Source organism: Puma concolor, chromosome A2 (assembly GCF_028749965.1).
Source record: "Puma concolor isolate L17-30 chromosome A2, mPumCon1.1.hap2, whole genome shotgun sequence".
In the NCBI taxonomy this organism is placed as follows: domain Eukaryota; kingdom Metazoa; phylum Chordata; class Mammalia; order Carnivora; family Felidae; genus Puma; species Puma concolor.
The window spans coordinates 71,879,402-71,905,568 of record NC_141668.1 but is presented as its reverse complement, the minus strand read 5'-3'; the positions used below and the strand labels follow the sequence as shown (position 1 = coordinate 71,905,568).

The 26,167-nt window shown below is 36.7% G+C and overlaps 1 protein-coding gene across 15 annotated transcripts in view; it reads left to right on the top strand.

Annotated features, from left to right (window-relative positions):
- The window catches only part of PPP1R9A (protein phosphatase 1 regulatory subunit 9A), a 328,586-nt gene that overhangs the window by 162,953 nt on the left and 139,466 nt on the right, over positions 1 to 26,167 (top strand). For all 15 annotated transcript variants that reach the window (XM_086695958.1, XM_086695954.1, XM_086696008.1 and 12 more), the window contains 2 exons: positions 10,964 to 11,096; positions 20,370 to 20,490. In XM_086695958.1, coding sequence (XP_086552084.1) covers positions 10,964 to 11,096; positions 20,370 to 20,490 — 254 coding nt within the window. The remainder of the gene's footprint in view (positions 1 to 10,963; positions 11,097 to 20,369; positions 20,491 to 26,167) is intronic.

The window sequence follows — 26,167 nt, the reverse complement described above, 5'->3', positions numbered from 1 at the left end:
GCTGCCATTAATCCTCTTCATAAACTCCCATGCCCTTTCAGGGATGGAGCGTGTGGATTTTATTCACACAACTGACCATGTGCTACAAAGCTCTCCCTACATACTCTTGTCCCATCTCTTACCAGGCATTTTCTACTCCAGCTTGGCCATATCCAATTACATCCTGTTCTACAATTCTGTTCTCTCTCATTCCTACCTTGTACCTGGTACTCTTTCTGCCATAATACCTTCTGCAAACCTTCCCTCCTCCATTTGTTATTTGTTGATGCTAACTGCAGCTGGCCGAAGTGTGTGCTTTTAGGCTTTCTCTGAAATCCTTTATGCTTGCGTCTCCTCCCCTCCCCCAGGCAGGTGTAAATGTCTGTGCCATGTGCTCCCATAGTATCGGTGTCATCTCTCTGTTACACTCTTAGGCTGCTTGTAGTCACAGGTCTGAGGCGAATAAGGTATCTCCAGTACTGACCACAGTGCCGACCCCTGAGGTGGTGCTCGGTAAGAATTTGAAGTAATCAGTGGCTCAAAAGGAAAAGAAGTGTGAAGGGTAATTATTTCTGTTGTCATTATTCACGAGCTCAGTAGTTTGACAAGTTTGTATTACCTGTTTTGACTTTTAGAATAGAATGTGAATTATATGGGAATTCTGTATCTCGATTCCATTTTTTAAAATTATTTTTAAAGTGTACTTTTTCTTTGATCTCTGAATCATTACCATTTTATATCAAGACATGGCACACGCACATGTGTGTAGGTGTGTTTATTTGAAACTAAAAGTGTTAAATAATAACGCACACTCTGCTTGTAGTGAACACTGATGTTTTCTCTTCTTTCTTTTCTGTTTAGCTTTTCTCAATGCTGTTCACAACCCATTAGATTGATTTCACAATTCCTGCAGGACACAACACTTTGGAAGCCACTGCTCTAAATAACCATACTTTGCCTTGTGATGAAGACTTGAAGTATTTGGTGTCTCAGTCAGGGTTCGACGAGAGAAATTCAACCAGTAGGAGATACATATTAAAGGATGATTGCCAGGAATTGACTTACGTGAATAGAAGGGTTGATATGCAAGTCTGAAATCTGTAGGGCCGGCCATCAAGACAGGATGGAGGGTAGAACTCTGCAGCAGACTGAAAGTGCTGTCTATATGCAGCGTTGCTTTCTTAGAATTTCTTCATTTCTACTCTTAAGACCTTTCAACTGATTGAATCAGTCCCATCCAGATTAATCTCCCTAACTCAAAGCCAACTGATTTGGGACTTTAATCACATCTACAGAATACCTTACTGTGATATCTAGGTTAGCATTTGATTAAATAAATGGGGGCTGTAGCCTAGTCAAGTTGACACATCAAAGACCATCACATTTGGTGTGAGGAGTCTGGTCTTCAACACATTTTATCTAAGGAGTACAAATCAATTTTCATACACGACCCCTAGGATGCTGTACATCACATTCCTTTCCTTTGCTACACTAAAGTGAACTTTTTTGAGATTTCTCACCTACTTGTTTGGCCTTAGATAAGTCAGCCTCCTCAGTGTTTTTGAAACTTCTTCCATCATCTAGGTAAATGCAGTTGCTGGGAATTCTATAGAGACCCATGTGTTAGGAGCCAGACTTTTAGTTTAAATCGGAAATATTAAAATTTTTTTTGGAGAGAGAGAGAGCACACAATCAGGGGAGGGACAGAGAGAGACACACACACAGAATCTGAAGGCGGCTCCAGGCTCCGAGCTGTCAGCACAGAGCCCAATTGTGGGGCTCGAACTCACAAACTGCGAGATCATGACCTGAGCCAAAGTTGGACGCTTAACTGACTGAGCCACCCAGGCGCCCCTTGAATTGCAGATGTTTAACCCATACTGTTACTTCTAATGATCTTCCAGGAGATCTTCCAGGGCCTTAAAAGGCCCTTATGCTCTGTCTCAAGGCAAAATCTAGGGCCTGGGGTGTTCTTCCCAAGGTTCCCAAATCCTTCAGGCTTAGTGTTTAGTTCTCATGAGACCTCATAGCCCTTTTTTTAGAGGTGCAGTCACCCTTGGGGGCTTCACATGGGGGTTGTAAATTTTTATACTTGGGGAACTTCTATATCCTAGGAAAGCCTGGCTTCCCAGCTAGCTTCAAGAGAAGCCCTCACACCCCTTTTGGTGTAGCCAACTTCCTCCTTTTCTCCCCTTTAACCTCACCACCCACACAAACTCTAGTAGTCCCCTCCATTGGCTGTCCTGTTTAGACAGTTCAAAATAATCTCCTTCCATGGGCCCTGAGAAACAGAACTGGCACTGGTAAGGGTAGAAGAAGCGAATACCAACTGCTAAGACAAATGCTAGAACAGACCCTGATTTACTAACTCATCTTGTTGCTTCTGTACAAGAGTGTTAACTTGTGTGAATGAGAAGTCAGTTATTTATCTTAGGAGATTACCCCATTGCCCCCAAAAAAGGTGCCAGTTGGTGCTAATTAGTTCAGTTTTTCCATGATGAAGACACCTGTCCAGCGGGAACTAGACCAAGGCTACCAATTTATGTCATGCTGGCCACCAGTTGTCAGTTTGTAAAACATATGTCTCCAATTTAAACTAAGTCTGGCTGAGCTGAAAGAGAACATTGCTAATTTCTCATGGATATGTTTAATTGTTTATAATAATTTGGAAAATACTGTGAAAAACATGAACATCAGTGGAGTCACCGAGTTTTCTGTTAAGCTGTTGACTGGAAAAACACACTAATTTGGGCTTCATTGTCTTAGAGTTTGTCCAGATTTAGAATGAGCTAAATTTATATTTATTTATGACAGAATTTCTCTCTGATTACTTCAATAGTATAAACTGTCTTTGCAAGGAGATATTAAAACTTTTCAAGTACTTAAACAGTACATATTTGCAGATAAATGATACTAATTATAATTCAGTTCTCTTTTCTCAAAGTGGAGAAATAAGGGACCTTATAGTCTTTTTTGTTTCATTGATAATTTGAGTATATGTAGCCTTAATAAAATTCTACCTATTTTGAAATATTTTATTAAAGATCTTCTTATATATAGCTTTATCTTTCCAAAGAGTCAACCATAGCTATTCTAAATTTAAAGAGTTAACATCCTCCATATTTGGTTGTTGATTATCTCTAAGTATGAAGTTTTTGGTGCCACTGATGATAGAGAAATGTATATTTGATTTTATCATGGGTTTTATACACATTCTATGACTATGTCTAGGGATATGAAGATTTACAACACTACAAGAAATATAAAAAAACATTTTCAATATATGATTGTCTTTATCAGATGTCAAAAGACTAGTTTGGGAGCCAGAGAGTTTTCTGTTTTAAAGGCTTTGTGACGGTTAATTTTATGTGTCAACTTGACTGGGTCACAGCGCCTAGATATCTGGGTCAAACATTCTATTGTCTCTGTGAGGGTGTTTTTGAATGGGATTAACATTTCAATTATTATGTGTGTTGAGTAAAGCAAATTGCCCTCTAGATTGGGCAGTCCAAGCCCATTGGTGAATGGGTTTCATCCAACCAGTTGAAGGCCTGAATAGTGAGACACTGACTTCCTCTGAGGAAGAGGTACTTTTGCCAGTGAGCTGCCTTCACACTTGAACTACAGCATCAACTTTACCCTGGTTCTCGAGCCTGCTGGCTTACCCTGAAGATTTTGGACTTGTGAGCCTCTATAATTGGGTGAGCCAAGTCCTTAAAATAAATCTAGTTTAACACAAATACAAATATTATATGTATATTATACCATATATCATACACGCACACACACACATACACACCTAGACACACACACACATCCTGTTGGTTCTGTTTGTCTGGGGAACCCTGACAAATATAGGGTTCTTTGTGTCACCTTTTGAGCTAGCCTACTCTGTACATATCATTATGTAGAGAATGCTTGTTTCTTCACTTCTTGTTATTTAGTTACCCATGAAAACACTTGGCTTACATATAGTGAAATACACCTTTTGTTCTTATAGACTTTTCATTAATTATCCTTATGTATACCACGTACGTTGTTCTCTGAGCTTCAGATTTCTCATATAAAAATAGGAAAAGTATGGACTGTCTTACTCTTTCCTGCTTTATTTACTGGATCAGTTGGTACAAGGGTTAAAGATAATTTGTGTTGGGGCGCCTGGGTGGCTCAGTCGGTTGAGCGTCCGACTTCAGCTCAGGTCACGATCTTGCGGTCCGCGAGTTCGAGCCCTGCGTCGGGCTCTGGGCTGATGGCTCAGAGCCTGGAGCCTGCTTCTGATTCTGTGTCTCCCTCTCTCTCTGCCCCTCCCCCGTTCATGCTGTGTCTCTCTCTGTCTCAAAAATAAATAAATGTTAAAAAAATAAAAATTAAAAAAAATTAAAAAAAGATAATTTGTGTTAAGTTTATGCTGTCTGTAGTTTACTTGCAATTACTTCAACCTATGCATTGCAATATTTACGGGTGTAACTTTGTTTTAGGAGCCTTTAGTTATCATTCCAGGTATACTGATCACAAATCTTCACCCTAGGATTAGTTAGTATTTGAAAGACCCTAATGAGAAGTCGACTCTACAGAATTGGGCACTTTAAATCTATACAAGAAGGCTTATTAATGTTATTTATTAATGTTAAGGATGTTACAAGTAATTAGTGAAATGAATGATGTTGAAAATATATGGATTGGCCTTAGAAATATTTTGTGTTAATGGACTTTGACTTGGGCAAGGCAAGCAAGCTGGCAGCTTTTGGAGTAGCACCTAACGCCAGTACTCATGTGGCTCTATTTTCTGATATGTAGGATTCTGTTGAGTGGTCCTAACAGAAGGTTAAATATATCCCGCTGTAGAGCATTGTCACAGCTGCTTTAGTACACTTTCATGCAGGTTACTTGTCAGAGAAACTTGAGAACAGAAACCTGGGACTTTACTGTGTTTACAAGATAGAGCTCTTGGTCTGTTTTTTCACCTTCCTGGTCGTTAATGTTATTTGTGTGCAGCAGAAAGCCCTCACCTATTTAGAATCTTTGGAGACTACCGGTGTTTGCCTCCAAATACCTGATAATTGTGAACTCCAGTTTGGCTTACATTACTTTGCAACAGAAACCTAACATACTCTGGCATGTACTAGGCAGTCAAGAAACAAGAATTCTCACTGTCATAAATCAATGAACTGCCTTCTGGGGGAAGAAAGGGAAAGCCGAGTTTGTATATTGCCCAAAAGCCATTAGGATGCTCCTTTCTGTAGATGGTTTGTCACCAAATTTGTTTTCAAAACTTTAATATGTGGATTATCTGCTCCATGCTTTCTTTTAGCTTCTATTTAGAGTCACTTTCGCAGAGGTGCTAAAATCATGTGAAGGTGAGTTCGAGTGCTGCTGAGGAAGCTGGTGATAAGTGGGGCCTGTTTGTGGAAGCATGTGAATGCTTGGCTGATTCTTGGGAGCATGCTGTGCCAAGCCCTCATCTGAAACGCAGTGTGCTAGAACCTGGAACGTTTTCCATCTTTGATGTGTCAGGAAGATGAAGCGGAACCCAGACAGCAGGTGGAACTGAGACCTTGTGGAAGCATTGCGGGAGATTCCTTCCAGTCAATATTTACATAAAATTCTGAATTTATTTTGACCTGCATTGATTAGAGAAAATGTGTCATAAGGAAATATTTTTTTTCTTATTGTTCAAAAAGTGTTGCTGTTGTTTTTGAAAAAGTGCTGTAGCTCAAACCACCAGAAATGTGAAAAAGAATGATCTTAGTTAAAATCTTGCAATAAGCTAATTTTAACTTTATTTGTTTTTTATAGCCTTGGGTTACTGGGTCAGAAATGTCATTGCTAACTGTATTTGTGAACTCGTTACCCCTAAAAGCCTGCGTCTGCTGCAAAGCAAGGGATGGGGTCTTGTTTTGTTTCCTTTGATGAAGGAACAGAATATCACTTGTTGGCTCTGAAACAAGAAGTCAGACTTAAACATCCTTTTGTTTGCTTTTCTCAGTGAAATAACACAGGAACAATATGAAGGTGACTGAACTAAATATATATAGTGGTGAACTGTATATTTAGAACTATATAGTATATATATGTAGTGATGGTGTTGAAAATTAGGGCCCAAGGTGCTGTTAGCCTTTAGAGTTTTTGGCATTCTAGTAATAATCATAGTTGGGTTCTGATTATTACTTGACTATCCATATTTTTGCAAAGCAGTTATGGTAATATAAATAGAAATGATAGAACCATTTTAAGAATATTGAAAGAATCAAGATCATATTGATGTAAGGGGAAGTATTTACCTAAGTCAACATCCTTTTATCTCTGAGGTTTTTCCTGGTCAAGGCAAACAAAGCCAGGCAAGTGAGGAGCCATTGGGTAGAGGTAGTGCCGTTGTTCTGGACCTAGGTAGGGATTTTGGCAGACCAATCTGTGTAATAATATCCAAATAGTTATGTAGATTTTGGTTTCAGGGACATTAAGTATCATAGTGGATGAAATATTCAAAATGTAGTTATGAACAAGAATGTGAGATGAGTGTGGGTATCTGGGGACGTAGTGTTACCTCTTACATTGCCCCGGGCAAGCTTTCCCTCCTCCACACTGGACCAGCAGGCATGGTTACATGGATTTTCTCATTTCATTTTCATAACTTTATGGGGTAGGTATACTTATAATAACAGCCATTTTGTAAATAAGGAAACTGAGACGAGCTACATAGCTAGAGAATTTAGGAAGTCTTTAAATTAGATTAAAATTGGGCTCATACCAATTGAGGCTATATATATATATATATATATATATATATATATATATATATATGTGTGTGTGTGTGTGTGTGTAGATAAAGATATGAATGTGGGTATAGATTGACATATATACAGTGTGCTTTTTTGTTTTAATAGCATGTATTTCAGAGCCTTTCATGTCAACAGAGATCTTTTTAACCTTGCATAAAGTTACATATTCATATGTATCATAATTCAGTAAGACATTTTCTTTATCAGTGGACGTTTAGGCAATTTCCAACTTTGGGCTATTACAGATAGTGCTGTAATGAACTCGCTTGCATGAACATCTTTGTACACATTTGCAAATATCTCTCTAAATACATAGATGTAGCATTATTGGGTCAAAGGATTTACATTTAAAATCTTGATAGTTGTTCTTAAATTATGTTTTTATTCCCCCCTACTTTACAAGAGTATTCTTTTTCCTGTATTCTCACAAACAGTAGACGTCACAGTCTTTTTTTTTAAACCATTCGTTTGGGCAAATTCCTGGTATTTCCTTGTTGTACTTGACGTTTGCTTAATTTTTAGTGAAGCTGAGTGACTTTACATCATTTATTGAGCATTAATGTTTCTTTGTTGAATTCTAATTAAAATTTTCCCTACTTATACATGCAGTTGTTTGAGGTGGTAAAGCTCTTTGTATATTATGCATATTCATATTTCATCTTGTTATTTGGCAGTTTTTCCTCCTAATATTTAACTTTTCTTATAATTTCATTATGGTATATTTGTTGTCTAGAAATTTTTAGCATTGAATTTTAATCAAATAGTTTATTCATTTCTTTTAAATTTCTAGGATCTGTGGCTTTGTAGCAACATCCTAAGAGGATCTAGTCAATTAAACATTGTCCATATTTTCTTTAGTCCTTTTATAGTTTATACTTTTTTTTGTTCTTAACCACTTTAAATTTTACTTTTGTTATTGATATGAAATAGGATTTTTATCAGATAGATATTTCATTCTTTCCCTACTATTTATTGAATATATTACCCTAACTAATTTGAATAGAGAAGTAGAGGAGTAGAACAGAAGAGAATACAAAAATAGATCTACCTTGGGGCCAAAACTTCATTGCCTGAATAAATGAAGTTTTATTGTATGTTTGATGTCTCATAGGGTCTGTTTCCATCCTATTCTTCTTTTCAAGCAGCTTGTTAGTTTTTCCATGAAAAATGTGAGTGGGATTTTAATTTTGACTGCTCCACATTCATAAATTAAGTTGGGCCAAACTAACATTTACAGTAATTTAAGAGTGTAGATGCCTTTGCAATATTAAGAATTTTATCCAGGATATAGTATGCCATTATACATATTTAGGGCTTTTATATTTTTCAGTTAAATTTTATAGAGAAGGATATCCTTGCACATTTATAATTAGTAATTCCTGGGTATTTTATAGTTTCTGATCTTTTCTGTTATATTTTCTGAATTATTTTTTGTGTTTTTGTGTGTGTATTTTTTATTATGTTTCTTTAGTGAACTCTTTTTAGTTCTAATCATGTTTATGTTAAATCTTTTGGATTCTTCAAGTAAATGATAGCTTAATCTGTACGTAATGAATTCTGGCTTTTCTTTTTCAGTTTATAGGTTTTTCCTATATACCCACATAATTTACCACACTATGAGTAATTTGAAGATGAAAAGTGTCTTACGTTATTTTTTTTCTACAGAATGAAATAGTGATATAGTCATCTGATTGCTAGATGCCTCAAAAATTATTTAAAATACCATTTTCCAATATGGAGTCATACAGTTATTTATTTAGTTTCAGGATACCCCCAAATGAACTTTTTAAACCAGCCTGATTGAGGAAGAACAGTTGATAGCAGAGAGTTTTGGGATCCTGAAAAATGTTAGGAACGTGTTAATTTATTTGAAACAGTTCTCCCATACTTATATTTTACACACACACACACACACACACTTATTTATTAACTTAATTACTATGTGGTAGCAAAATTGAGCCATGTTTCAGAATGGATATCATTTAAATCCAAGTTCTGCAATCATCTATATATTCTTGGATCTTTAGCAGATTTTGAGAAGTAGCAAACATTAATGGAATAATTTCCAGTCATATCTGCCAGTAGTTTCCAGGACATGTAAGCTCCAGATCCAGGTAACTTTTTGTGTGTTGTTAAAGTTTGCTCCCCTAGGCATGTTCCATTGTAGTCCGCTCAACTCTCTGTGTTTCTAAAAATATAGATATAGATAAGGATTATTTTGTCTAGGATCTTATATTTGAAGTAAACAGTCTACATCTTCTACACTCGAATATATGAATCCTTGTTTATTCTTTAAGACTCAACCTAGAGGCACCTGGGTGTCTCAGTCGGTTAAGCGTCTGACTTCGTCTCAGGTCATGATCTTGTGGTTTGTGAGTTCGAGCTCCGCATCGGGCTCTGTGCTAACAGCTCAGAACCTGGAGCCTGCTTCAGATTCTGTGTCCTCCTCTCTCTGCCCCTCCCACGCTCATGCTCTGTCTCTCTCTGTCTCTCAATAATGAATAAACGTTAAAAAAAATTTAAAAAAAAGACCCAACGACTTAAATATTTTCCCTTTCATGAAATTCTTCCCTTTCTCAGGCAAATGAGAAAGATTACTTGGTATAAACTTCTGTTATATCATTTATCACATTATAGTATAGCTGTTTACTTTGATTTCTGTGTCCCCACTAACCTGTGCGTTCTCCAGTGTCAAGCACAGTGCTTGGCATAGAGCTGGCACTCAGTAAATTGTTGATGGATGCATAAAATGTGAATAAGCGATTACCAAAACTTATAAGGGAAGTGAAAGATCAAAAGGGCTGTCTAAGAGAATGTTATCAATCTGACAACTTAAGAAAAAGATTAGAGGGTTCTGTGGAAGGGGCATAGGAAGCATAGTTTATGAAAAGATTAATAAAAAAGGTACAAGCCCTATAGTTTGGAAATATGCATTTTGATGCAGTGATGTTTATCATGGTGGAGAAATGTGGCAGAGACCAAATGAGTGGCACGAGGCCATGAAAACATGCTGAAAGTCAGGAAGAAAAACGGTATTCATTCTGGTACAAATATTATAAATGGCATGATTTTGATAAATTTATACCATAGGAACCACGCATCTGCTTCTATATATACATGTATTTCTGGTTTATAGGTTACCATATATAGCATACAAGAGTTGCCAGTTTTCCAATAATATGAATGTAAAACACACCTGGACCAGCAAGGCCAACTTTCTAGGTGACATACTTGATTTCTTTCATCTCTGACCTTCTGTTCTGCTTTCTTTTTTGATTATGACTTTTTATGTATATTTATTAACAAAAAACCTTCTCCTAGATTTTAAGCTTTTGGGGACATTACAGAGTTTTTTTCAGGTATAGTTTAGATGCTTAATAATTATTAAATTTAATTGAAAATGTCAGTTTTTATAATACATATTAATTAGATTGATGAACATACATTTCTTTCTTTTAGATATTCCTCAGTGAAGTAAGTGAAGGATAGTATACCTATTTCCAGCTACTTTTCAAATAGAGTAAATAAGGACAATCAAGTTTCTTATGGCTATATCTGAAGACCACATTTAGTAATCTTTCAGATGATTTAGGTGAGAAAGAAAGAGCTGGCAATATCCTAGTTCTCTGCAGCTCGTGAGCAGTATTTTGATAGTTGTTTCATTGAAAGGCTCAATGAGAATCTAATTTGGATATACATTCAAGTAAAATAAGAGATGAAAATGAGAGCTTAACCTCGCTCAGCACAGTATAGAATAGAAGTCGGTTTCAGTGATTCTGTGATTGAAATATAATTATAGTAGTGACGTACCACAACACCGATGCTTGTATACGTCATAGCATGAAACGGGTTCAATGTGGGTATTTGCTTAGGTAGCTTCAAGGCCCTTCACCATAGTTTCTTCAGGAACCAGCAAAGCCTTGCAGCTAATATGATATACTCTGATTCTATAAAAAGCAATGAATTTTGCTATTCAGATAATACATCCTGTGGCTATTGTTGTCTCCCACATTATTAAAGGTGGTAGAATGATATACATTTTAAAATGTAAGTTATTTTTATTCTAATTCAATTTTCCTTTTCTTAACATCTCATTGTACAGAACTTTTAACTTACCTGGTTTTCAATACTTAGCAGGGTTTCTTAAAAAAATTAAGAAAGCCATCTTTTCTGGATTATCATCTTCTTGTGACCTCTTACTACAGGTTTTCAGCACATACTCCAATGAAGACTATGACAGGAGAAACGATGAAGTGGACCCTGTGGCTGCTTCTGCCGAGTATGAACTTGAAAAGCGTGTAGAAAAGCTGGAACTTTTCCCAGTGGAACTAGAAAAAGGTATGTGAGCTCTACAATGTTTGTAATGTCATTATATTGCTATTTTAATAATACAGAAATGACTTTATTTTCCTCACCTGTAGCCCTTCTACCCCCAAGGGTTGGATAAAGTTTTAATTCTCATGGAAGATTTAATTTATTTATTACATTTCAAAAGTAGTTGAGATGAGCTCTGTATAGATGGTAGACTCCTTCTTCCCTCCCACTCCCAGCAGAAACCCATCTGCTTTAGTTGGCTGGAATGGTGACTAGTGTAGGGAGGTGTGGGTAGGGCCTCATGTTTGGTTGGTACCCTTACAAGGGTGAGAGTCCAGAGGGAGTGGGTGGATGTGAGCGCTTGGGGCAGGTGGTTGTTTTGTTTTTGTTTTTGAGTTCTTGACGGAGGGAGAGTGGTCATGGTTGGACTCTGAATGTGGTAGATGGGAGAGTGTTGGACTTTTAGAGTATGGATTTTGGAATGAAGCCAGTGGAATCTTATCTCTGAAGGGAGAGGGCTAAGAGAGAGCAGGGAGAATGGGAGCCAAGGGGCTTCCTCCCAATTTCTCCTCTTGGAAACCCAGCCTGCCTGCGGTGGGAAGTGAGGACCCATGGCCCCAGAGACTGCCATGTCTATCCTCGTGTAAGATGGGCACCCAGGAATGGAGGGGGACCCAGTGAACAGGGAGATAGCATATCTCAGAGAGTCTTGGAAAAAAGCAGAACAAACAGATGACAGCTTGAATAACAAAATGAAGCAAATGAAAAACCAAATGAGGATATCAAGTATGGCTTAAAAAAAGACATTCTTAAGCAAAGCAACAACCAAAACGATTTTTTGTTTTAGTTTATTTATTTATTTTGAGGGAGAGAGAAAGTAGGGGAGGGGGAGAGAATGAGAGGGGGAGAGAGAGAATCCCAAGCAGGCTTCACACTTCAGTGCAGAGCCTGATGAGGGGCTTAAACCCATGAACCGTGAGATCATGACCTGAGCCAAAATCAAGAGTCAGCTGCTTAACCTACTGAGCCACCCAGGCACCCCCAAAAACGATTTTAAAATTAAAAATTTCAGTGGAGGAATTGAAGAGGAAAAGATGGTATTGTTGAGACTCAAACTGGTAGCCTAGGTCAAGTGTAAGAAATAAACCAAACTAATTCTTAAAATGATAGAAAAAAAGGTCCATGAGAAATCACGAAGGAGACCCAACATGCACATTGTAGGTGACAGAAGGGGAAAAGAAGGGGATGAGAGATATATTAGACAAAACAAGGAAGAAATTTTCCTGAGCTCAAAAAAAACCTGAGCCTCCTATTTGGAAGGGCCTAACCAATTGATGAGCAGTGAGAGGACTTAAAAAACATCCCACGCTTAAACGTGGCTAAATCCTCATCTTCTTTTTTTTTCTTTTATATATACACATATGTATATATGTATATATATGTATATGTAATATAATTATATTATATATAATTATATATTATAATAATATATATTATTTAATACTTATTTAATATATAATTATTAAATCTAAATCTAAATATATGTTAAATATAAATATATAAATTAAATATATTATTTAATTTGTATATTTAATATAATATATATTAAATATATAATATATAATATGTATGTATATATATAATATATATAATTTATTGTCGAATTGGTTTCTGTACAACACCCAGTGCTCATCCCAACAGGTGCCCTCCTCAATGCCCATCACCCACTTTCCCCTTTCCCCCAACCCCCATCAACCCTCAGTTTGTTCTCAGTATTTAAGAGTCTCTTATGGTTTGCCTCCTCCCCTCTCTGTAACTTTTTTCCCCCCTTCCCCTCCCCCCTGGTCCTCTGTTGAGTTTCTCAGGATCCATATATGAGTGAAAACATACGGTATCTGTCTTTCTCTGCCTGACTTATTTCACTTAGCATAACGCTTTCCAGTTCCATCCACATTGCTACAAATGGCCAGATTTCATTTTTTCTCATTGACAAGTAGTATTCCATTGTATATATAAACCACATCTTTATCCATTCGTCAATTGATGGACATTTAGGCTCTTCCCATAATTTGGCTATTGTTGAAAGTGCTGCTATAAACATTGGGGTACAAGTGCCCCTACGCAATAGCACTCCTGTATCCCTTGGGTAAATTCCTAGCAGTGCTATTGCTGGGTCATAGGGATGCTACTGCTTAGCAGCGATGAAAAGAAACAAGGTGCAACTTGTTGTAAACAGCAAAGGTCAGGGAAAAAGAGTTGAAAACTGTAACTATTAGGCATCAAATTATTTGCATTAAAAAAATGTAAAGAATACCTGTCATTGCACCAAACATGACTGGCTAATTGTTCCCATTAAGAGACGCTCTCATTTGAAGTTAACAAGGATGTAAGAGTGATACTTACATTTTTCATTCATTTACAAATGTAAAAACCAATCCTAGCTTATGGCCCATACAAAAATAGCTGGAACTGGCCGTGGGCCATTGTATTGCTTATAATATACCAAAAATGAGAACAATTCAAATATTCATTAATGATAGAAAGGAGTAAAATGAAGGAGCCTAAGTTCCATGCAGCAGTGTGTATGATTGTTACAAACATGAAATTGAAGTGGAGAAAAAGCAAATCACAGAAGAATCCATTCAGTGTAATTCCATTTACTTAAATGTCAGAGCCAGGAAAAATTAAACAGTGTATTGTTTAGAGATACACAAATAAGTGGTTTTAAAAAGCAGTATTTAAAAAAGGAGGGAGTGAGGGGTGCCTGAGTGGCTCAGTTGGTTAAGTGTCCAACTCTTGATTTTGGTTCAGGTCATGATCCCTGGGTCATTGGATCAAGCCCTGTGTCGGGTTCCATGCTTGAACATGGAGCCTGCTTGAGATTCTCTCTCCCTCCCTTTGGTCCTCTCCCTGACTCATTCTCTTTCTCTATAAAATAAATAAAAATATAAAAATAAAAAAGGAGGGAATGATTGACACAATATTTAGGGTAATTGTTACCGAGGGAAGAGTTATGATATGAGGGAGGGGTGCATAGTGGGCTTTTTGTGTGTTGGTAATATTCTGTGTCTTTGTTAGTACATGGACGTTTGTTTTATTTTCTTCTTTAAACACGTTTTGTAGATAAATGTTTTCATAAACTCTCATTTGTGTTTTTCATAATAAAAGTTAAATTAAGAAAAATTAAGCTAGAAGAGAACCAAATGAAGTACAATTATTTTTAATTTTTTGAGCAGCCTCCATACTGGTTCCTGAAGTGGCTGCACCAGTTTACATTCCCAGTAACAGCACACAAGTGTTCCTTTTACACTGCATCCTTGTCAACACCTGTTATCTCTGGTTTTTTGGCTGATAGCCATTCTAACATTCTAATAAGGTGGTTTCTCATTGTGGTCTTGATTTGCATTTCCCTGACGATTAGTGATGAGCACCTTTTGATATACCTGATGGCCATTTGTATGTCTTCTTTGGAAAAGGGTCCATTCACTTCTTCTGCCTCTTTTTAATTGGATTTTTTTTTTTTTTTTTGCTGTTAAGTTGCATGAGTTCTTTATATATTTTAGATATTAACCCCTTATCAAATATTTCCCCCCATTCTGCAGGCTGTCTTTCATTCTGTTAATGGTTTCCTTTGCTGTGCAGAAGCTTTTAGTTTGATGTAGTCCCACTTACTTATTTTTGCTTTTGGTGTCAAATCCAAAAAGTCATTACCAAGACTGATGTTAAGGAAGTTACCTGCTATCTTTTCTTCTAGGTGTTTTATGGTTTCAAGTCTTAAATGTAAGTCTTTAATCCATTTTTGAGTTGATTTTTGCGTACAATATAAGATAGGGGTCCATTCTCTTATATGTGGCTGCCCAGTTTTCCCAGCACCACTTTTTGGAGTGGCTATCCTTTCCCCATGGCATATTCTTGGCTTCTTTGTCATAAATTAATTGACCAAATATGCATAGGTTTATTTCAGGGCTCTCTATTCTGTTCCATGGATCTATGTGTCTTTTTTTAATGGCCGTACCATACTGTTTTGATCGCTAATGCTTTGAAATATAGTTTAAAACCAGCTTTGTTCTTACTCAAGTTTTCTTTAACTATTTGGAATTTTTGGTGGTGCCATACAAATTTTACAATTGTTTGTTCTATTTCTGTGAAAAATGTCACTGGAATTTTGATAGAGATTGCATTGAATTTGTAGATTGCTTTCGGTAGTATGGACATTTTAACAATATTAATTCTTTGAATCCTGACTATGGACAATCTTTCCATTTATTTGTGTCTTCAGTTTCTTTCATCAATGTCTTATAGCTTTCAGTATCTAGATCTTTCACCTCCTTAGTTAAGTTTATTTGTAAGTATTTAATTCTTTTTGCTGCAATTGTAAATGGAATTATTTTTTTAATTGCTCTTTCTGATAGTTCATTGTTAGTGTATAAATACCTAAATATGATATAAACTATAGATCATAATACCAACAGAGAATTATACTTTTAAATTCAAGAAACTCTTAAAAAATAAATAAATTGAGGAAACACAAAAAATATGACTGTTAAAACCAGAAGTTTAATTTGGAATGCTCTTTAAATGTAGTAATTAGTATAAACAATAGAAAACAAAAGATGACAAATAATGTTTTGCTTATATATTTATATTATATATAATTATATAAAAATGAAAACTAAATGTAATGACAAGCCAAACTGATTCTAATTTTAACATGTTAGAATTGATAATATTATATGTAAAAGGAGGTCAGGTGCCACATACATGTAAAAAAAAATTAATAGTTTTTTCTTTATATTTACATTAAGAACATAAATGTGAAAATGGGAACATTTCATTTACAATAGCATAAAAATAACAAAGTACTTATTAATCACTGAGGAAAAAGTATTTATCTGTTGAAAATCCATATTTTTGAAAGATATAAGATGTAAGCAAATAGAAGGATATACTATATTCTTGGATTTTTGAAAAGATCAGTATGGAAAAGTCTCTCCTATTCTGCACCTCTGATACCTATAAATTAATATATAAATTTAATGCAGTTCAAGTGGAATATATCAGAGTTGGATTGAAAGAGGATTGCATCATGTAAAACTAAATTTTATATGGGAAAATACAGACCTAAGGGAAGTATGAAAAAGAATGTGACAGGTTTTAATTTCTTAAATATCTGAATATAATGTAAAACCTCTATAATCAGAACAAATCGTATTCATATAGCAATTGATCAATGGAACAAAATAGAAAATATAGAGAAAAATGTTAGTATGCATGAGAATTTAATACATGACATGTGTGATTTGCTAATATGCCATTGAGGCCTGCGCAGGTCCCAACCTGTCTGTGGTTTGGGGTTGCTATCTGCCTCATAAAGCAAAGTAGAGGGTTTGTCGTCTGGGAAGACAAAGTCGTCTTCTCTGGAAAAGCCTCCTACATAGTTGGCTTTGGCTTTGGCCTCTTCCGGGAATAGGGAAAGCAGGGATTGAGGCCTTATGAGTCTGGGTTTTCAACTGAGGTAGAGAGAAAAGACAGTGCTTATAACTAGACAGTCCAGAGTTGGGTATAGTTACCTCCAGGACTCGTTATTGTTAGCCCAGCCTAGTCTTTATGACATGATAGAAGTGGATTTCTTAACAATAAAATAGGGGCACCTAGATGGCTCCACTGGTTAAGCATCCAACTTTTGATTTTGGCTCAAGTCATGATCTCATGGTTGTGAGACTGAGCCCCATGTCGGGCTCTGCCCTGAGCGTGGAGCCTGCTTGAGATTCTGTCTCTCTCTCTCCCTCTGTCCTTCCTCCACTTGTGCTCTCTCTCTCTCAAAAGAAGAGAAAATCAATAAAATAATAATAATACAGTTAAAAAACAGCATAGGGTGTTTTACAAATGGTTCTGGCATAACTGAACATCTGAATGGAAGAACATAAAGTTGGGCACCTTCATTTTCATTATATAAAAAATAACTCTATATGAGTTAATTAGATATTAAAAATAAAGTAATAAGGATTTTGACAAAAACTTAAAATTTAATGCTTTCTTCAATTACAAAAATACCTGCTTTCTTCGATTGCAAAAATCATGTAGGCATGTGGATGGAAAGGCTTAACCAAAAGAGGGTCCAATCAAATCATCCAAAATTTTAAGCTTTTAAAGGCAATATTGTCAAACAGAGGCAATCTTCATTGTAGATGACATGGAGTTAATATGTATAATATGCTAAGAACCTTTGCAAATTATCAGAAAAGAAAGATAGGGAAAACTCAGTAGAAAAATTGGCAGTTTAGCGAAAAAAACATCTAATGACCCACACTCCCATGAATATGAGCTGAAATTTCATGAGCAATGAGCAGAATGCTAAGCCAACATGAGCTTCTTTCCTGAGAGAAAAAATAAGCTCTGAGCTCCAGAGTATGGTGCCGGCGTCTTCCATGGAAACACATCCTCACAGTCTTTTCCATCTTTTCCTGGCTGCTTTGCCTGCTTACTTAGTGCTCTGCCTGTCCCTCTGCAGAGGAAGACCAGGCAGCTGCTGGGTTCTTGACAGCCACAGGAATTAGTGCCCTTCCAAGAATGTGGCTCTGGACTTGACCTATGCTTGACACATCTCCCAGAGAGCCATACAGGGATGAAATCAGTCATCTGGTCGCTGTGGGTTGATTGTATTCTTCGTTTAATTGTGTTTGAGTTATCATCTTGTCTTTCGGGTAGTCTGCACTGGAATTGAGGATGGCTCAAGCTATTACCGCTTTTTCTACTATTGGGTTTACAGCTCTGCAAATCTGTGTAATTTTCCAGTGACAGCAACAAGGGCTGCTAAGGCAGGAAGATAATTTTACTAAAGCCTGAGTTCAGGCAGGGAAAATGCACTTAAAAACTAAGAAATCACTTTCATGCAGGATAGTGGCAGGAAGGAGCTGCTTAATGGCGTGATGGCACAGAGAATCTACATTTGAAAGGAGCTCTTTGAATGTACTGAGCATGGGAAAGTTTCACTTACAGCTCAACATTGGCTTGACAGTGTGATAATTCACAATGAAAAGAAACTCCTATAAATATAGTGAATGTGAGCAAGAATTTGGCTAAATGCTTAATATGTAGCAGCTTTCATATATGAGAGGAACTCTATGTATGGCATCATTTAATGTGGATGCGTCTACAGTGATCGGCTCTTAAAGCAAGAGCAGATGCTCTGGGGAGAAAATCTTGCATGTGTGTAAACACTGTGGGAAGGCTTTGGGTCACCATTCAGCCTCTCACCAACATGAACAAATTCCCACTGTAGCAAACCCCGTGAGTATGATGGATGTGAGCAAGAATTCAGCTGTGCAGCTCACCTTCGTACACACAGGAGAATTCCTGTGGGCGAGAAGAAACTTTGTCCATGTGACTAGTGAGGAAGGGCCTGTAGTACGGATGTAAGTTTCCCTTTCACGAAAAAACTCATTCTGGGGAGAGCCCCTAAAGCTGTAACAAATGTAGGAAAATTTTTAACCAGAGGCAGCCTCTGGATGAACGTGAGTCTCTGTACCAGAGACATGATGAGAATAAGATCAGAATGGGAAGTCACGTGTGGGCAAACATTCTAAACATAAGGGCTGAAGGAATGTCTACGGTGGTTTTTTGCGCACTAGTCACCACTGAAGCTCTACACTGGAGAGGTACCTGTGCCTCTAACCAACGTGGAAGTACCTTCATGTGGGGGTCACATCAAAGAGTTCCTCCAGGGAGAACTCTCTATGAATCTTTCTTTAGCACACAACTGAGTAAACAGATCACACTTGTGCTGAGTGGCATGATTTTGAAAAATGTAGAATAAAGATTAGGATTACTAATTGTACTTAGGAACACTTAAAGCAGAAGTCGGTGTCAAGGAGTAATAACCAGTGAGATGAACCCTACTGAAAAAATTGCTAATTAAGAATACTTACTGTATGGGGCACCTGGGTGGCTCAGTCGGTTAAGTGTCTGACTTCGGCTCAGGTCATGATCTCACGGTTCGTGGGTTCGAGCCCCATGTCGGGCTCTGTGCTGACAGCTCGGAGCCTGGAGCCTGCTTCTGATTCTGTGTCTCCGTCTCTCCGTCTGCCCCTCTCCTGCTCATGCTGTCTGTCTCTGTTTCTCAAAAATAAATAAATGTAGAAAAAAATTAAAAAAAAGAATACTTACTGTATGAAATATTATTGCTAAAAAGTCTTCTGAAAGTGTCAAGCATTCTGTTGACTCTGTGAGCCAGTTTTCCTTTAACAATCCACGCTGCTGATTAATCGGTTAGTGTCAGTTTTTCTATGCAGCTAGCTAATACAACAATGGTTACAAAGACTTTGGGGCTATCAGAAAATAACTTTGAATGTTAACCCAAAAATGTGGAATGCGAAATAGTGTATCTTTTATTTCATTGATGTGAATATATGTATATTCACAGAAAAGACAAATGGAAATATGGATAAACATATTATTGTCAATGAATTTAAAAACATATTTGTCAGTGTTGTTCACAAGGCAAGGAACATGGAAACAAAAGAGAATGCCTGTCAGTAGAGAAGTGGGTGGATAAGTGACGACACCATCTCACCAGGATATATTATACAATCATTAGAAGTGAGTTAAGGCTGTGTAAGTTGATATCCATGATATATCATTGAATTAGAGAATTAAGCTGCAGAGAGAACTAGGTATAATGTGGTCTTATTTGTATAAAGCAAGTAGGAAGGAAAAATAAGCCATTTCATAGACGCACACATACATATATGTACGTGTACTTGTATTTATGCATATATATATACATATACGTTGTAGTTGTTGATACTTTTATATGCTTGTATAGTAGGACTAGGGAAAGTCATGAAAGACACATGCCACCTGACTAACATGAATGGGGATATGAAACAAATAAAAGGGAAAAGACCACATGAATGAAGGGGAAATTTTAGATATACTAAGATCACATTTATTTAAAGTAATATATATGTGTTTTGGTATGTATGCTTTTGTGTTTAAAATATTATTTAGAGAGGCTGTGTTTTAAGGCAGATTGATTACTGAGTAATCCAATTATTACTTTTTCTTGGGATGACAATGAATAGCCACTTGCAGTAATAAAATGAGATTAAACCCACAAGCCTTTTGGGGGGTCTTATTTGATATCTTTTCTCCGCAGCAATAGAAAAAAAAATATTCTGCCAAGGCAAACATGTCCTATAGTCCATAAAGAACAAAATTAAAGACAATAAATAAGTCTCACCAGCTAACTTACATATAAAACTTAGGTTGTTGTGGTTTTCTTGCCCTTTTTCATAGATGAAGATGGACTTGGTATAAGCATTATTGGAATGGGTGTTGGAGCAGATGCCGGGCTTGAAAAGCTGGGAATATTTGTCAAAACAGTAACAGAAGGTGGTGCTGCCCAGAGGGATGGCAGGTAAGCTAACTACTATCATTAATAACTAAAGTCTTCTAAGAAATTTTTTTGGGAATTTCTTTCAGTGGCTTCCTTCTTCTGATTTTTTTTAAGACAGAATTTTGGAGTGTGTCTCATAAAAGGAAAATGTTAAAGCCTTTGAATTACTTTATGATTTGTAGGCAGAATACCTGCTTTCTTCAATGTATGTTAAATAAATAGGTGGTTGGGTCTATCATCTGTATCTCTCTACCTTTGATATGTATTCATTCATCTGTCTGGTGGGAAGTTGGCAGAAGCATGGGTGTGTATTATAGAAGGATATGTACTGTGGAGATGAGCATTTAGTGTCATTTCAGAGATATCAAAACAAATGGTAATATTTTTGGCACTTTTGAGAATGACAGAGGTAGAAGGAAAAATAGGAACCCTAATTCTGCAATGATGGTAATTCTGGAGCTAACATTTCTCAAAATGTATTCTGACTAAAAACAGGTTCTTGATTGCCAAGTAAACTTGTGGAATTAAAATCTCTCAGAGAGGAATCTGAGAGCCTTTACTTAAACACCCACTTTGGGTAATTTGGATGCATGCCAGCACATCAGATGATTGTTGTTTTATGTCTTAGCTTTCATCATCTCAAGCTACAAGTATCTCTAAAGATTTTGATTAAATCCTCACACTAGACTCCTGCTGCATCAAGTTGGGGCTGAAGCAGAGGTTGGCTATAGAAATAGAAGTTGATCCAAAAATATGAGTGCCAGGGGCGCCTGGGTGGCTCAGTCGGTTAAGCGGCCGACTTGGGCTCAGGTCATGATCTCGTGGTCCGTGAGTTTGAGCCCCGCGTCGGGCTCTGTGCTAACAGCTCAGAGCCTGGAGCCTGTTTCAGATTCTGTGTCTCCCTCTCTCTCTCTCTCTGACCCTCCCCCGTTCATGCTCTGTCTCTCTCTGTCTCAAAAATAAATAAACGTTAAAAAAAATTAAAAAAAAATATGAGTGCCAGATTCAAAGAAATGTTAACTTATTTTTTTAGGAGCACTTTGATTTTTTTTCAAGGTTTAAGCATACATCACTTAACCATCTTATCAAGAAATGATAAAACATGTTGAAAATCATTTGCAAATCTCTGGTGAGACCCATGGTAGCGTTATTTCTTTTGTAATCCTAAAAACACATTGATATACACAGATATTTTCCAAGTGGAACTAAATTGATTTATTTAAATAGAAACCCACACCAGTATCATCTCTTTTTCTGTGAGGCAAGGGACCACATCTCAGTCAATAGCCTCATTTGTATTCCCATAACACTTGAACAGAGAAGGTCTGAAATTAATCTTTTGCGTGAATGTTCAGTTGATTGTGTATCACACTTAAAATAAAGAAAGTGGGATATTAATATTTTGTGTTAAAAAGTAATTTGTTGGGGCGCCTGGGTGGCGCAGTCGGTTAAGCGTCCGACTTCAGCCAGGTCACGATCTCGCGGTCCGTGAGTTCGAGCCCCGCGTCGGGCTCTGGGCTGATGGCTCAGAGCCTGGAGCCTGTTTCTGATTCTGTGTCTCCCTCTCTCTCTGCCCCTCCCCCGTTCATGCTCTGTCTCTCTCTGTCCCAAAAATAAATAAACGTTGAAAAAAAAAAAAATTAAAAAAAAAAAAAAGTAATTTGTTAACATTTCCCCCTTTTCAAGTAGTTATGGAAATAACCCTTTACCCTTTGAAGGAGTTATATGATGGTAGTAACAAATATTTCCCATTATTAATGAAGAAACTTTCTTCCAAGTGAGCTAAAAGTTGTTTGTAAGATCTGTATCTTTTCTCTTTAAGTTTCACCAAAACTTTAAAAGCTTTCTAAAATCAGAGGGAATAATTCTTATTGTTAGCATTCAAACAGTATGAAATTATTATGAACCATCTGTCTAAATGGGTCACAAAGCCAAACCAAAATACGAATTGATTAAAAATCAAAAAGGTAGAGGGGCGCCTGGGTGGCTCAGTCAGTTAAGCATACTCTTGGTTTTTGGCTCAGGTCATAATCTCAGGGTTTGTGAGTTTGAGCCCGCATCAGGCTCTGCACTGGCAGTGCAGAACTTGCTTGGGATTCTCTTTTCTATCTTTCTCCCTCTGCTCCTCCCCAGCTTGCTCTCTGTCTCCCTCTCAAAATAAATAAACATTTTTTTTTTTAAAAAAGAAAAGGTAGAAAATTTTGCATTTAGCACTTAGTCAGTTGCCATTGTTCTAAACTTAGATCTATTTGTTTTTCCATCACTCACTTTTAAAATTAGGTTTGTTTTTTCTTAACCTGTTTACTAATTTGTTGTCCTACATAGTTTCAGTATTTACACTGATGTGAGAAGTTTGCTTTATAGGTCCCAGTGTGTATTTTCTCAGTCCTTTTAAATGAATGTTTACCTAGTACAGTAATCCTGCTGTTGTTACAATAGATGCTTAATACATGCCTCAGTGAATATATTAAGAGAAGCAACTTGATGAAATGAACAGAATCTTTGGGATCATGTGACCAGCAGTCTTAATTCTATCCCTTCTACTTACCGGCTATGAGATATTGAACAAATTACTTAATTTTCATGTTATCTACAACTGCAGCGTTGTTGTAAGCATTAAATATGCTTATGTAAATTAAAGCCTTCCACAGTGCTGTTTGCATATGGAACTTTTCTTGAATGAGGTAGGAATAAAGTAGGAATTGAAATTTATTGAAAAATAGTTATTATGGGAAGTCTTATGAAAAACTATAGAAAGATGTATAAAATATGCACAGAATTGTTACGTTTTAGAGTTCAGAGGAACTTTAGAGATCTTTAAATTCATACTTTTCATATTATATGTGTATAAAAATTGAGGAGATCTATATAGTCTCATTATTAGACCTATGGCAGTGTTCACAACTTTTCAATTATATTATTATTCCCACCATTAGTGCTGTGCTCGTTTGCACAATATTTAAATGTTCTTTGTTGTTTAAAATTTATCAATATAAAAAATTTACAAAGGAACAGTTGGTTGCTGCCTACAGTTAATTTTAATAGTTTTTAAAAAAGTTATGTGTACTCATGGATATAGAAAAATATTATATGAAGGACTTACAAATCACTGTGATTAGTGTGATGCCATTCTTGTGTGGATATGGTTTCTATTCATCCCACCCAACTTCTCTGTCTCTCTCTTGTTCTTTCTCTCACAAAATGTAGAATTAATATACACCAAAGTATTGAATGGCTCTAGTCTGTGTGAGATTTTTTAAAAATTTTAGTTGATATGGAATATTTAATTTTTCTATAGAGAATTTGTAATTCTTGTATATGTATTTTAAATATTTTCTTTTTTTTAATGTTTATTTATTTTTGAGAGAGAGAGAGAGACAGAGCATGAGCAGGAGGAGGGCAGAGAGTGAGGGAGACACAGAATTGGAAGCAGGCTCCAGGCACTGAGATGTTAGCACAGAGGCCGACGTGGGGCTCAAAGCCAGGCACCCCTATATATATATTTTGATCTACAATTAAAAATAATAAAGTTATCACCATGTGGCTTCAGGAAAGTTGTTCTTTACACTCCAGTTATGGACAAAATTAATGTTCTGGATTAGATGTTCTTTGTAATTCCTTTTAGCTTTAAAAGTATAAAAAGCCTTTTTTTTTTTTAACCTTTCTAGCTTGCTTTAGCTTCTTAACTCTATTTAAGAAAATGGTTTCAATTTATTCTCAGTTTTGTCACATTTCCTTCAAGGGATGTTAAATAAACAGACTTACAGACTTACATAGAACATTGTTTTCTCCCTCCTCCCTACTTACTGCCCCTACACAAGAAATCTTTTCTGTTGCGATTGCTTTTACCCCTTCTAAACATCTCATAAACACACCATATTTTGAGCACTTTAAAAAATTTGCCGTGGATATTTTATCTCCTGCATTACCCAGGATGTAGTTAAAAAGTTTTGAGTCTTCCCTACTTTTTGATACTATCTGTGACCTACATTTGAAATTTCTCTTGTCAAGCTTTTCATGCCTATCTGTACCTTTTCATATGATGCCTGAAACGCAGGGGGTACTCACTAAATATTTGTTGAATGAGTTAATAATACTTGTGTGTTAATCACTTTCAAAACATTTACTTAGGCCTAACCTTTTTCTCCCTTCCCTTCTTTTGCTTTTCTCTCCCTCTTTGTCTTTTTTGTGCTGGCCTGCCTCTTGCAGAGTAACTTGCAATGTAGCTAAATGACATGAGATGATAGCCATTTCCACCATCTGTTTTAGTTTTAAAGTTTTAGTAAAATAATACTAATAATAAATATTAGTAATAAGTGAAGTTCATTAAGGTTAATTTTAGTAAGCTAAAATTAATTTTTAGTGAAAATAATATTATGAATAATACCATTAGGTTTTGCTGCCATGAATTTTATGGTCGGTACACAGGACGCTAATTATTTCTCCAATCCTCTTTCATGAATCTATAAAGCAAAATCATCTTTATAACAACACAGGTGAAAGTGCTGATAGTAGAATAAGTCATGTGGATAATAACTGACAAAAGATAGTAATAATGCTGTGCTAAAGAAGCAAATTAAAGATGCACTTGGGATCTGCTTTGTTTCTGGCTCCTATGTTTGTTTCTCAGGCTTTTGCATATCAACATTTTAGAACACCGTCCTGTTCAGTTTTTTTGAAAAAGTTATCAAATGTGAAATGACGGTTGCTATGTAGTTTACCTTCATTCAAGCCTTTCAAGGTTTTCTAACCATTTTAATTGTTTCTGACCAGCTTTAGGGTAGCACCAACACGTAAAACAGACGAAGAGTTCTATTCTTAGCTTTCCCTGCAGTAGACACTCCCTCTTGCTCCCTCTGCTCCCTCAAGCAGGACCCATCTGTGCCCCTGAGGCACCCTCCAGCCTGGGACGACCTGAATGGAAACTGCCGTTTTAATTGTGTCCATCTGTCATAATTCCTTAGCTGATGGTTTCCTCTCAGTGCACACACTCTTGTGTCACTCTTCTCGTCAAATATTTTGCTTGTTCGCCCCTTAGAGAGTTGGGATATTACTGCTTTCATATGGATGTATTTTCACATACACTTACAACTTCAGTCTCTGGCATTTAGGGGAAAACTCCTTTGACCAGAGTTCATTAATGTTGCTCCAGCTGGTCTCTCTTTCACTCAGCGTTGGTTGCTGTGTTTACATAAGCCCTATGAGGTAGAATTTTTGTTTTTGCTTCCCCTTCCCAGATCTATCATGTCAACAGATAACCATCCAGTAACATTAAACAAACCCTACCATTGTCCAACTTCTATATTTTTGTTAGCCTTACCCCCACTGGTTCTGGGTGTTAGGTTCAGAGTGGAGGGATACCGGAAACAGCACTGAGGTTGAAGAGCAGGAGCTTGAACACTGTTGTTTATTAGCACGTGGAAACGATTACCAACTAGCCAGGTACGTTCCCCTAAACTCCATTCCAGTAGGCAGTGTTTCCAGGGAAAAACAGGCTGTTTCCTCTGCTATTCTGGAGAATTTTTGGAAAGCCCAGATTATCTGCCTTCTTTGGGCTCTGGGATGGTCTGATTCAGAGATCTGTCCATTTTAATTTTTACCACCAGGACTCCTCCCTTGTCTTTTTTTTGTGCTTCTAATTATGCACCAAGATTTGAGAGATTATCAGTGTCACTGTGCTGTGAGGAGAACCTTTTTC